A 13,352-nucleotide genomic window follows, 5' to 3' on the forward strand; every position below is an offset into this window, starting at 1 on the left:
TATCCAAAAGTTTCTCAAGTTTTCAAATACACAATTTTGCCAAAGGCCTGCTACCTATTCACAGAGCTTTTGTTAAGAGGAATGAAAGAATGGCAAGATAAGAATGGAAGGTAAGAAGATAACACTGCTGCACTGGGAATTATGAGAACAAAAAGAGCACTAATCTATAACCAGAAGAAAGACATCAATTTTTCTTACTGAAACTGCATGATCATTTCCATGTCAGAAATATTGACTGTATCATGTTTAAATCATTCCTTAAGCCTTATTATTATAAAGGAAGTACAGTTATGTTGTATAGTAACTTGAGACAGAAGCAGAAAGCATTTTGTTAATTCAGTAACATCTCTGAAAACAAATTTTCTGCTGCCACTTAACAAAAACAACATTCTATTTTGTGTACAAACCATAGAATTTAGCAACCCACATACCTTGGAATAAAATGCAACATTTGTTAATACATAATTGTTTTTTAACACATCTTTTTTTTTTTTTTTTTTTTTTTTTTAGCACTGTAAAACAAGTATCATTTTACAGAGAGAGTTCATACTTGACCCTGAGGGACTTCGTCCTTCTTGTCTCTGTCCATCATAGGAATGGGTTGAATACCTGTCTTTTTCATTTCATCGCCCTGGAGAAAAGAGATGAGCAAAACAAAATTTAAAAGTACTAAGATCAGAATTACTTCCCATTTCCTATTGCATGTGGATCTGAAAATCCATAATTTAAAATAATGCAAACTATCAGAATTACTCAATCTCAAAAAAATGCTTAAAGTGAGGATCTATTTTTTTTGACTCAATGCACTCATATTTTCCTTCTTTGCAAAGGCCTATCCATAATAAAGAGCAGTTGGAAGGAAGAAAAGAAGACCAAATAAATCAGATTTACCTATTCTACTCATAGATATTCTCACCTTTGAAAATGTTACCTGTTTAAAGCACTATAATACAATTACCAGTACAACACAACTCACCTATCCAAGGAAAAGCTGATTGAGGAAGATGAATTTACAATGTACCCTCTTTGTCAACAAACCAGTTTCTTTGACCAAAGATGAGGAGCATGTTTTGATAAAATTGCATGCCAAGCAGCCTTCTTAAGTACATTAATGCATCTATGCGCATAAGAAGGATACTCTGAGAACAACAATAATTCAAAGACCAGATCTTTGTTGTGTGGAAAAAAAAAAAAACCAAACTACCTCTTCCTATTTCATCCATTACTAACCATCAAAGTCAGCTCTGAGGAAAAAAAAATGAAGTTCAGAATTATGTTCATTATGTTCATTATTCTATTTTGAAAGAAAAAGGTATCCAAAAATCACAGAATTGTTTAGATTTGAAAGGAACTCTTCGGATCAACCGGTCCATTCCATTTACCCACTCCAGTCTAAGTCACTGACAGCAAGTTTTACAGGGACTTTGCATTTGGATTTTGAACATTTCCAATGATGGAGGTACCACAACTACTTCAGGGGACCACTGCCAGTGGCTGACAATCCGCATAGCAAAAAAAGTGTTTTCTTATCTTTAGTTGGAACACAAATACTAGAAATACAAGTTTTCTTGCATTCAATACATGTAAACATATATATGAAACACTGCTAGACAAAGGATGCTATAAAAATACTACCTATATCCTCATAGTTATGAATATGATCACAAACAATGGTAAAGAAATCCTAATTAATTTTTTCTTATATCTTGCAGAACAGATACAGAAATAGAGTGACTTGCAATACATTACTTAGAAAACACTGAAGAAAGATTAGTGACTGCCTAGTGTCTCATATTCCACCAAAAAAATCACAGCAGACATAATCTATTAGGAAGAAATTCTTTACTGTGAGGGTGGTGAGACACTGGAACAGGATTCCAAGAGAGGCTGAGGATTGTCTCCTTCCTGAAATTATTAAAGATCAGACTTATTTTTTAAGTCTTGAAAACCAAACACGTTGAAGTCTGTAATTAGTGAGAGATATCAACAGTATTCCTCCATTATATCACTTACAAGAACATTCATTTGCCAGTGTTGACATTCCAGAAACAAATTTGATTCTTGAGCTTATAAAGTTTACACTTCACAGATATTTTTGTAGTCTGAGTTGATCATAGCTAAAGGAACTAGAATTTTTAAATACAGAAAAACCACAAACACATGCAATGCATATCTTTAATTCCATAATTAGCATGCACAAGGCAAGACAAAAACCTCCATATTACATGCATACAGCAATAACTCCATGGGCCTGATTTCAATTTTATGCCTATATAAGATCGAAAGAAACCCACTGAATTCTGCTGACTTCCACATGACACGTAACAGAAAAGAGCAAAACTTTATGATACATGTGCAATAACAGCTTTGAAAAAAGACTATATATTCTAAAACTACATAGTTCAACTCTATGCAACACCCCCATTTTTTTCCTGATATCCCCAAAGTTGTTACTTTTGCACTTTAAAACATAATTAGAATATTTAATCCTGGACAAAAGAAATGTTAGAGATTGTATCTTTATTTATGGACACAATTACTTTAGCACAGCTCAATGTCATGTTTCAATCCTCAATACACCTTATCTGTGGAGTAATTTTCAATATACTAAAAATCAGCTTGCCTTCTCTGAGGCCCAGTTGTTGATCTGACTCACAAATTTCCAAACATTGAGATCAGAAAAAATTTAAGGTTTGTCAAATTTGCTTTAACACTTCTTGGATTCATACTGGAGCTTTATCAGAGTGTGTTTTAAGGCAGCTGGCCTGGAAGCTGTTTTCATATTTTGGATTTCTCTCCAGAAATAGGTCCTTCACCTTAAACTCAAAACAAGGTAGAGATTTTCTTGTATATTCTGTTGCTAAGTCAATGTATGTTAGAATATACTTCCCGAATTCATTTTTAACAGAAAGAAAAATTACTGCTTGAAAATTAGAAAGCTAATTTAGATCTTCATAAAGTGTCTAAGTAAATTTAAAAAAAAAAACAACACAAAAGCATGCATCAAAGAACAGCCTTTAATACGTTAAGATATCTGTGGCAAATTTCTTGTTTTTTAATTTTCCTCCCAAATATTTTCATTTGTAAATAGAGGAAATAAAACAAAAGAAACACACATACCTCAGCCCAGAACTCAGCATATATGTCATTGGCTGTCAGTCTGGTAACTGGCCACAGTTTTGTTACAGAACACAAATCACAAGCAGTCATCATCAGTCCAATCACTCTGTCTCTAGAATAAAATAACAGTAAACTAAGTTTGGTAAAGGCTTAATTACCATATTCCAAGTTTCTATTTTCCCTTCCTCAGTTCCATCTGCAATAAGGTAAAAACACTACAAAATATTTCCCACCTTCTTTCCTTCTCCACTTATGATCTATTAGTAAGGCATCACAAAAATTGTATATTCTCTATAATGTCACAATATTTCTTGCAACCAGAATTCACAGACTATCCTCCATATAATTACATTCATAGGAATGTACACAAGAATGCCTGTTAAGAAACTGCTTCACCTTGCTCATTTTCTGAAAATGAAGTACAAGTCTATAGAAAGAAAGACAGCATATCCTGTTGCTGTATTTCTTTCCATTTTTTCAAGTGAAATGAACACATATTCCAAAAAGGGGAAACACTAGTTCTAAGTCTCTCTCAAGGAGCTTCATTTACAGGTAAGCTCTCACTTATTCCTTCGCTTCTTCTCAAAAGTATTTTGTCAATGTTCCTACTTCTGGCAACAGCTAGTGTCTGGATTGTTTAACTCAATTTCTGTCTGAAAAAATTACTCAAGATCTGTCTTAGAAAACATTGGATCAGATGTAGTTGATCTAAATGCAAGCTCTGCTAAAGAAATATTGGAGCTATAGAAAGTGAGGTCTCCACAACACTCCACAACAGCCCCAATACTGAAGTCATCAGAGTACAACTAAGCCACTTTAAAAGTTGCTGCTTTACTGGAATGAATTCCACACCCAACAGAACAAGATTTCCACACATCACTCTGTCATCTACACTGAATAGCCTCTTCACAGACTAATTGAACAAGATCCACAGAACTGTGAAGCTTATTGGCATAAAACACACAAAATTTTTTAAAACTATTTTCTAACACTTGTCTTCTATTTCTTAGATATACAGTGCTTAAGTCTAAGTTGTTTAAAGAAAACTGTCACACAAATGAATTAATTAATGTGATTTCCAACTTCTGGAGTAGTTAAGATGGCACTTAAGGACACCTGCATCTTTGTCAATGTGTGTTACACGTAAAGAACAAATAATTTGCTAACTTTCACACCAATATGACAGCAGTCATAGAAGCTGTGTGAACAGACTTGTTACCATAGAAAATGCACATCTTCACAATATAATTAATAGATAAATGACAAACTATAATTTCCCTGCATTATAAATGTGGATTAATCACACACATAAATGCCAAATTTAGCAATCTAGTGTGCATGACTTCTTTTACTCTAAAATAGAAACTAAAAGGCACAGATTATTTAGCTATATTACAAACTAATGTCATATTACAGGGTGTATGATTTTGCACTGAATATGCTCTAAGGGAGCAGGTAGGATAAAAAATATAATAGAATATTCAATCATAGTCTAAAAGGTTGCCTATTCAAACTTTATAACCCCGAAGTTCAATATTCATCATAAGCTTTATTTTGAAGTTATCAGGACCTATTCTACTGTACCTTTGTCTTTTTTGAGATACTGATGTTTTTTCAAGCTCAATTAAATTCAATTTCATACTGTGAGTTAAGCTTTTAATAAAAGCACTTCCAACAGTGTTGTGATACTACTGCCAAAACTTGTAAAATCCCTCAGATAGTTAAAGGAGATCCAAGCATTGAAGCTCCTTTCAAAACGAAATCAGAAATATGACTTAATATCTTTTTGTATCATCTTTCTAATTTTGCTGTGCCTTAGTTCAAAACAAGATCCATCGATTTTCCAGTACAGCAGCAATGAAGGGAGTATGGTAGTGCTGTATGAACATTTTAATCAACCTTGTTATGGGACATATCTGTCATTCAGGATATACTATGTTCTGTTTTTATGGATAAAAAGAGCTATGTATACATGAACATCAATATATGCATATTCTGTGTAGTTTTAAAACTTAGGGCTATCTTAATTCACAAAGAATAAAATACAGTTCTCTCTTGTTTCTCTGTTTGGCTTGGATTTCTTCTAGAGTCAACTGGTTCATCAAATCAGAATGTTATGTGAAATCAGCAGCTGAGCTGGCGATTAAATTATGTTTTGGGTTTGTTAGTGCTTTATGGAGAAGCTAAGAGATTTTTTCCCATCCAATGATTAAGTAAAAATAACTTTGCTTCTAGTAAGGAACAATCTTTCAAAAAACATGCTTAAAAATAAAATAAAAATAAAAAAAGAGGAATGATACAACAAATAACATAATTATTGCACTTCATTTTTCTCCCACCAATTAACTGCCTGTGCACTATCTTTCTACTGCTGATAAGCTGTTAGTGAACTATGCAGAAGAAATCCAAATGAAATAACGTGCACCAGGATTAGCGCCCTGATGAACTAATTCTGGTCTGTTGCTTTACCTGTGTGCTTGGTTCTTAAGGTTTAATGCTCCTGCCTGATGTAGTTCTTCAAGCTGTTTTCTATTTCCAAAATACAGGGCAAGGTCCGTGGCGATGATGGCTTTCCGGATGATCTCAAGTACTTGCTCATATTCACTGGAGCTCAGATTGGAAAAGACATTGTGCCCTTCCAGCTATGAAAAAGTAAAAAACCAATAAAAAGCACAAGCTCTAATTCTGAGATGATTTCAGTCTTTACTTCACCAGACAGGTTACAACAGTTTTACAACCAATAACAATTTTTGTTGTAAATTCCCATTTTTATCTTAGCTTTTTAAATGGTCTCATGAAACTATGACTAAACCACTGATTTGATTTTGGGACTGCTCCTTCTGAAGCCTGAAGATATTAACAGAGAAAAATGCTAGATTTTTTCTGCTACAGTATTTCCTAATAGTATAAGCCCGGGAACTTGTGATTTAATCCTGATCCAGAGTATTTCATTGTCAAGCTGGTAAAATGAATGCCTGATTCACTTTGAAGAACCATTTTTGATATTGCATAACAAGTACTACAGACAATGAAATAGCCAAGTTAATGCTCTAAGATAATCTTGGTTTCAGAGAGTTGCAAATGAAATGTGCCTACATTTATTGCATTTATTGATAAAATGTTCTCTTTAGAAGTAAGCTTAATTACAGAGGAAAAAAAAACCTGCTTTATTCAACCTCAAGTTGACTGACTTACAAACACTAAAGAAAACATTTTGCACTATGGAGGCTCTGGCAACATACCGCTGTCATTCCTTTTCAGTTTCCACTATATATTATTTCACTTTTAACTGACAATATCCATGTACTGTGACTGTTCACAGCTTTGTATCACATTTTAAGTCAAGTCAACAGCGTTCACTTTTTCTAAGATTTTGAAAGCAACTTGTCAAAAGTCTTCCCTACTGTTGAGAGGAAACACAGAAATACAAAAGAATGAGCCAGTTGTGTCAAGGTGTGGACATTCACAAATACAAAATATGATTAAAATATATCAAATGCAGATGTGTTTTGACATTTAATTGGCATTTGAGTTGAAGCTCATCAAATGTTTCCCCGACTTGTCAAGCATTTACATAATTTGTTCAAAATAATTCCTCTATGGCACAAATAGACTTGGTTTCTTTCACCATTCAGAACATAAATGTCGTTTTCCAACATTTTTTACTTGGACAAGAAGATTTGTTCTGAATAACAAATAGAAAATGCAGTCTATCTGTCTTTCTTAATGCTCCTTTGACAGCTGTCTGAGCCACAGTACACAATGTTAAAAAAAAAAAATTCAGAACATGTTAACCCATCATCAACAGTTTGGGACAAGGAAATGACTACTATTTATTTTCATGATTTGGGGTTTTGCAGTTTTCCTCCCCAGATGTGCTACCTAATCCATAAGTACACAGTATGTGCCTTGAAACTTAAATTATGCTAGACTTGGATCTATGACTTTTATCTAGGCTTTAGAAACTGTGACACGAGGAAGACCACTGTGACAGCTCCCGTTCATTGTACTAGAAAACACTGTTGTCATTAAGTACAAATGAAAGCTGCTGGTTCTGAGCATGTTACATAGGCTTTTGCATAGTACATGTAAAGTATAGCTCCTAAGAATTTATTCCTTCCCCATTGAGCAAGAGCTAGTGAATGGAATCTTCCATATTTATAAGTTATGGCATAAACCAGAAATACAAGTGAATGAACAAAGTGGCTATAAAGGTTCAAGTGAAAACTATTGCAGGTTATTAGCATAAAATTAAAACTCATTAAGATAAACCCTGAAGGACTACTTGTTTTTTTTTTTTTTTTTTTTTTTTTTTTTTTTTTTTTATGTTTTAGGTTTTTTTTTTTTCTTTCTTCTGTAACAGTTTCGTAAGTAAACAGAAAGGCTATCTGATTCAATATCAAAACAAGTCCAAAAAGCTGATCTACTATGCCTGTACTTCTAAACATTACCTGTGATCACTTGGGCAGTCAGTATCTGAGCTACTCTAGAGACCTGAATACTTATCTGTCTTTTCTCACACTCAGCTGGCTGTGACAGACAAGGATAAGAGGCAGCAGAGAGGCCAAAGATTCCCCATTTTTTTTGGTAAATGCAACTTCCATTGCATTTCTGCAGTATAAATGCAAAATGTTCACTAAAGAATTACTGAATCTGCTTCATATAGCCACAGTGTGCCCGAGAAATGTTACTGGACTGAGGACTACTGTGCACAAACACATGAAGAATGAATACTAAAAAACTAATGCCATACCACCACTGAAGGATTCAATTACATCCTCACACATGGAGGAATATTCACAGATAAAGCTTCCATTCCCTGATGAAATGTATATGATACCTAAAGCCATAATCACAAGATGTGCTTCTGAATATAATACAGAATATGTATAATCCTAAAAGGTGATTAGATATTTAAGAAAATAAATATCTTCCCCCTGAAAGATCAGAAAGAAAGAGAAGTTAACAATGAATTAGTTAACAGAATCAGTAGCATGGCTAGGCTATGCATTGGGCGTGTGCACAGTAAAGGAAAAACAGCCAGCACAAGTACATTATGCACTGGCAGCTGTTTCATAGGTGAGAGTTTTATCCTCAAATTGAACGTGAACAGTTTTTTCACCAAGGAGAAAACATCTGTGTGTCAGCAACACACTTCGATTTCCCAAAATGTATCTGCATGCTTTCTTCTAGCTTTCTGTTAATTAAACATGCAGATACTTTACCTTATAGTTGAACTATCACAGAATATTACCTTACTGGTCTTTTTTCCCAATTGCTGAAGAACAAAAGAGTACATCATAACATAATAAAATAGGCTTAAACTTTTCATGCGTGCAAAATTACCATTTGCTTCTAGGTAAAGACACACTTCATGCCACACATTTAACGTTCATGGAATTTATTACAGCAGGTTTTTAAGCTTCTCATACAAATGTTTGTCAGGTCTTTAATTTTTATTCAGAATTTCAGGACAGTTGAAGACATTGTTGAAACACATTCTACTGAAAATATATAACTAAGCGAGAAACTTATTTTCATTTTTGAACTGTGACTGTTCCCATTTTTGAAGTTCCCATTGCATATGGTTGTAAGGGAAATCCTCCCTGACCCAGAAGCTATTATATCCAGAGGAAGATCATTAATAAAGACCTTAAAGTGCACAGTATTTTTGTAACATCAAGATTTCGGAAAAGCTATGTTTTGCACTATTACTGAAGGCTTGGCTTGCTAATATTGAATGCTTGGGACCTTAGATTGCTGTAATAAATCAAGGCAAATCTTGTCTGTACTTCCAGATGAGCACTACGATCCAGAAAGTAAATTAAGCATGCTTTATAAAATCTACTTGGTAATGATGTGACTCATATATTCACCACTGGACACTACTGCACAGAAGACACATTAACCCTACCTGCAGGATGGACACAGTTTGTGAGAAGTGGTGCTGTTCCATCGTTGATGTGGAATAGAGAGCAGCTAGCGGGTGATCAAACTTCTGAAGGTAGCTGTTGCTGTAACCTCTGTGATCCAGGTCATGACATAGGCATGCAACTAAAAGACCTTTCCGCTAAAAAAAAAAAAAAGAAAAAAAAAAAGAGATGAACAAGAAAACTAATTCTGCCCCTAGATGTCACTGTCTTCACAAAATACTTGTAAACGTTGGACTGGTATTACAGTGCCTTTAAATATTGCACAGCAGTGTTCAAAATTTCAAGAAACAAAGAAGTGAGGAAATACAGAATTAAAATCTCCTGTCTGAAATTCAGACCTTTTTATACCTTATAAGTTAGAAAACATTATTTCACAATCACATTATTGGAGGGGTTCTGCTTCAGGAAGGAACTTGAGCAGTTTCTTGCATACTTTGCCGGCTTTAAGCACTACTACACAACTACTTGGTTAGCACTGGAAGTTAAGAGACCTTTAAATACTCTCCAGTTGTGCAAATCTGCAGATTTTTGTTTTTAAAGGAACAACATTTTTTTCAAACTTGCATAATTTTGCTGACTTACAGTATGAGCCTGGCATATGCCACTTTCTTATTGCAGAGCCACTTTTCAAGACCTTTTTTAAAGCAGAATTTGCTAAAACATTTTCAACTGGGCTTTATTTAATTTTATATTATATTTATATGCTGAACAAGAACATGTTTTTTCCAAACATACTTCTAGTAAACAATTTTGACTGAAATTTTCCCAAATGAATCTATTAGCCAGATGAAGCCTGGAATCTTGGAAATTACAAGTCAAGTGGTCAGTATTTGGCAAAATTATACACAACCTAAAACAGGTTCTTCCAGCCTGGAAGTTTCAGGCAGCATTTATAATAAACATCACTCTCAGCTGCACCTACAGCAATATAGGCAAAAAACAACCAGCCTCTCTTTATAGTGTGTATTAACACCTAACCATATAAGCCTTCTGTTTTATTACCAGAACTTTCACAGTGATCTAATTAAGGTATATATATTTTTATTTTTCTGAACTCCTTGCAACTATCTTAAAAAAGATGCACACACACACACTAAAGAAAACTTTTATATAATAGAAGTTAATCAGTGACTAAACACAGACAACCACTTTCCTTCCACCCTTTCTACTCCTTTACTCATATATGCCAACCATCTCTGTGACAGGAAGCCCTTCTCAATTTTTCTCCTACATAGAATCTCACAGATCTCCCAGAGTTCAAGATTCAAGGTGTTTCCTTCCTCTCAGTGCAGATCTGACAGTTAATTGAATGATTAAAATAAAGATTATGGTTGTAGATGAACAGGGAGAACATTAAAATATAAACAGAGACAGCAAATCTGCTACTGCTGTGAAGGAAACAGACTTTGAAGAATTCTCCTTCCTTAAGCTCCCTGCTCACATCAACTCCTCTGCAGAAATCATGAGATCCTTTATATCCCAAGCTGACAGGAAAACTCAAGCACAGAAGATCATCTAAGATAGTCTGTAATTCTTAATGAGATCTAGTAACTGATACAGTCATCACACCTACCTCCAGATCAGTGAAGAGCCCCTGGTTGTTCTGAAGTATGGCATACATGCAATGTGCAACTGTAACTGCATGCTTCCAGTTGTGATAGGGCACACGACGATAGTTCTTCTTCACAGACATAGTAAATCGGCATAGCTTTTCAAGTTCAAAGCTAGAAAGAAATCAGTTTGGTGAGAGATGAGAAATAAGAATGGAAAAAATAAGGAACAGAGTAGGAAAAGATGTTCTTGCATTTATTCCTTGCTGGGAAGAAATGATTAAGAGAGCATTCAAGTTTTGGTAAGGACAAAAACGAGCAGATGCTTGACAAAACAGCTCACAGCTCACATGGATGCTCAAGGCATCCAGCTCAGGCAAAACAATTACATAAACATAGATAAAGAAAAATCACTTGAAGGTTTCCTATTCAGCCTATAAAATATCAAAACTATCTAATAATCTAACTGTAAAATATTTTCAAAACATGAAACTAGAAGATTTTATGCAAAAACATTGAAGAAATATTCTTGTTTAAAACAACATTTCAGTGAAGTGCCAATACAAAAATTGTTTTGAATAAAAGATATAAAGATTCTCCATAATGACATAATGGAAAAAACATAACAAAACAAAACATTTCAGTGTTTCTCCATTTTCATCAAATGATATCATTTTAAATGATTTTTTTAATCTTCTTGCTATATTAACATATACAAGCAAAATCAAAAATATTTTCATTAAAGTAATATTACAAAGTAGTTAAATAGTAGTTATGCTTGGCTTATGTGGCTTAAGAACACTTCCAACAGTTATATCCCGCAGTATCAGAGCTCTATACAGCATTTGAAAAGAAAGAATTCCTTTTGTTTACAGATTTATGTTTTCATTATTTCTTGTATATCTCATGGAAGGAGTATTAATGTAGTGTATGTGAGCTGAGAAAGTAAAGCTGGATATCTCTCGTTTATCAGGTGAAACTGTAAACACAAATTTACTATGCAGACCTAGTTAGAGAAAATATATTTCTATGTTTACGTGCTGAGAAAGGTAGTTATTCTTCTGCTTTAGCCTGAACATGATATTAGTAAAAATAGAGGCATAGTGTTTAAAAAATAGCTTTAGAGTTAACTTTTCATTCTAGAAAGTTAAGACAGACACCTCTGATGTAATTGTTAAAAAGAAACAGAAATTGTAATGAGTATCAATGATTTTTCTTAAAAAAAAAGTCCTCCCTGTGCAAGACAGTTACAGATTACACAAGTGTATTAAGGTGTTAAAGGAACAATCTCTTCAATATAATTGAAATCAAATTTTAGTCCTAAAACAGCTGCAAAGTTCTTGAAGTCCTTTATGGAGAGCTGAGGTTATTTGTTCCTTCAGAAATTAAATACAAGTCTGTCAGTCCCAACAGTCTCATCTTCAAATGTTTCTCGCTTTTCTTTTTTTTAATTTTGTATGTGAGATTTGAGACTCATTTGAAAAAATATCATGTAGATAGCAATTCTTTCCCATCAAAGTTACACCTTGAAAAAGCAATAATGATAAAGGCAAAAAATAGAAATGAAAACTTGAACCCAAATCTTGAATCCCAGCCATTCTTTCAGGAATGGAAATAACCTAATTATATTGAGCAGTACAGAACTATACTTAGACCAATCATCCACTTTGCAGTATTGAAGAGAAGAAGAGAAAGATCCCCAGGTTTGACAATATTTATATTTTGAGGGCATGGAAATTCACCTAGTTATTAAGATGAAACAGCCACCAATAAATGCAGTTTTAAAGGAAAATACTTCCCTTCTCAACTGCCTATTTATAAATTTTTCCACAATGTGATGAAGTTCCTTTCTCTAAGCAATGGGAATATACTTGGTCAAGGGACTGCTGATGTTGGCAATGGTAACAGATACTGAGAGAAAGGACAGTAAACGAAATGATTTTTAATTCTGAAATTGCTCACTTCCATAATTAATGCACAATTATGCTGATATAAATTGATTTTAACAAGAGTACCTTTAATATCTTCACAACCCTCAGACTGAAAAGCAAAAGAAACCAATTTCAACTCAGAACCAAACAATACTTCTACGTATAGGAAGGACAACTGTTCAGACAATATCATGATTTCTTTCATCTTGCTGTTCACAAATAGTAAGAATTAGAGACCAAGAAGCCAGGGCAAGAAGTTTAGTTTGCTTTTCACAGTCCTGTACAGATCAGGCAAAGCAAATAAGCTCCAAAGGAGATGAAGATGCTGCATGAGAAAATAATGAACTTAACATTTCAAAATAAATAAAGCCATAAGTAATGGAGTTAAAGCAATAAATCATATAGTTCATACCAGGCCGTCCCACAGGACTGGTGAACCATGTAGACAAAAATGGCAGGCCAGACATCCTCATACGGACTGATGTCGAAGTGATACCTAAGAAGAAAGTTTCACCTTAGTGAGAACAAATGCTCTTTCATTCTTCCTAAAAGCAAGTGAAAATAACTAGATAATGTGAATCTAACAGCATTTACTTGTTTCTGAATATACACAGAAAACTGACTTTACAGGCTATATATTCCAGCAGTGTAGATAAATATATTTCTAGTAAGTTCAAGGAAACTATGTTGGTTAGCCTTTGGCTTTGCCTAATACATAGAAACATAAATATTTATTTAAGAATCTGTTGTTTAAGTAATGTACAAAAATCTGTGTTGACTCCTAAAATCACTTTCCTCCCATGAACTGTGTAAATGAT

General features: G+C 33.9%; 1 protein-coding gene across 2 annotated transcripts in view; it reads right to left on the reverse strand.

Moving 5' to 3' along the window:
- PDE10A (phosphodiesterase 10A) overlaps positions 1–13,352 on the reverse strand; it is a 338,995-nt gene that overhangs the window by 10,132 nt on the left and 315,511 nt on the right. For both annotated transcript variants that reach the window (XM_052671583.1, XM_052671575.1), the window contains exons 15-20: positions 12,947–13,030; positions 10,627–10,777; positions 9,035–9,190; positions 5,590–5,762; positions 3,121–3,232; positions 551–631 (exon numbers count right to left, since the gene is read on the reverse strand). In XM_052671583.1, the coding sequence (XP_052527543.1) occupies positions 551–631; positions 3,121–3,232; positions 5,590–5,762; positions 9,035–9,190; positions 10,627–10,777; positions 12,947–13,030 (757 nt within the window). The remainder of the gene's footprint in view (positions 1–550; positions 632–3,120; positions 3,233–5,589; positions 5,763–9,034; positions 9,191–10,626; positions 10,778–12,946; positions 13,031–13,352) is intronic.

The sequence above is a fragment of the Tympanuchus pallidicinctus genome, unplaced genomic scaffold (assembly GCF_026119805.1).
Source record: "Tympanuchus pallidicinctus isolate F22 unplaced genomic scaffold, pur_lepc_1.0 scaffold1, whole genome shotgun sequence".
NCBI lineage: Eukaryota > Metazoa > Chordata > Aves > Galliformes > Phasianidae > Tympanuchus > Tympanuchus pallidicinctus.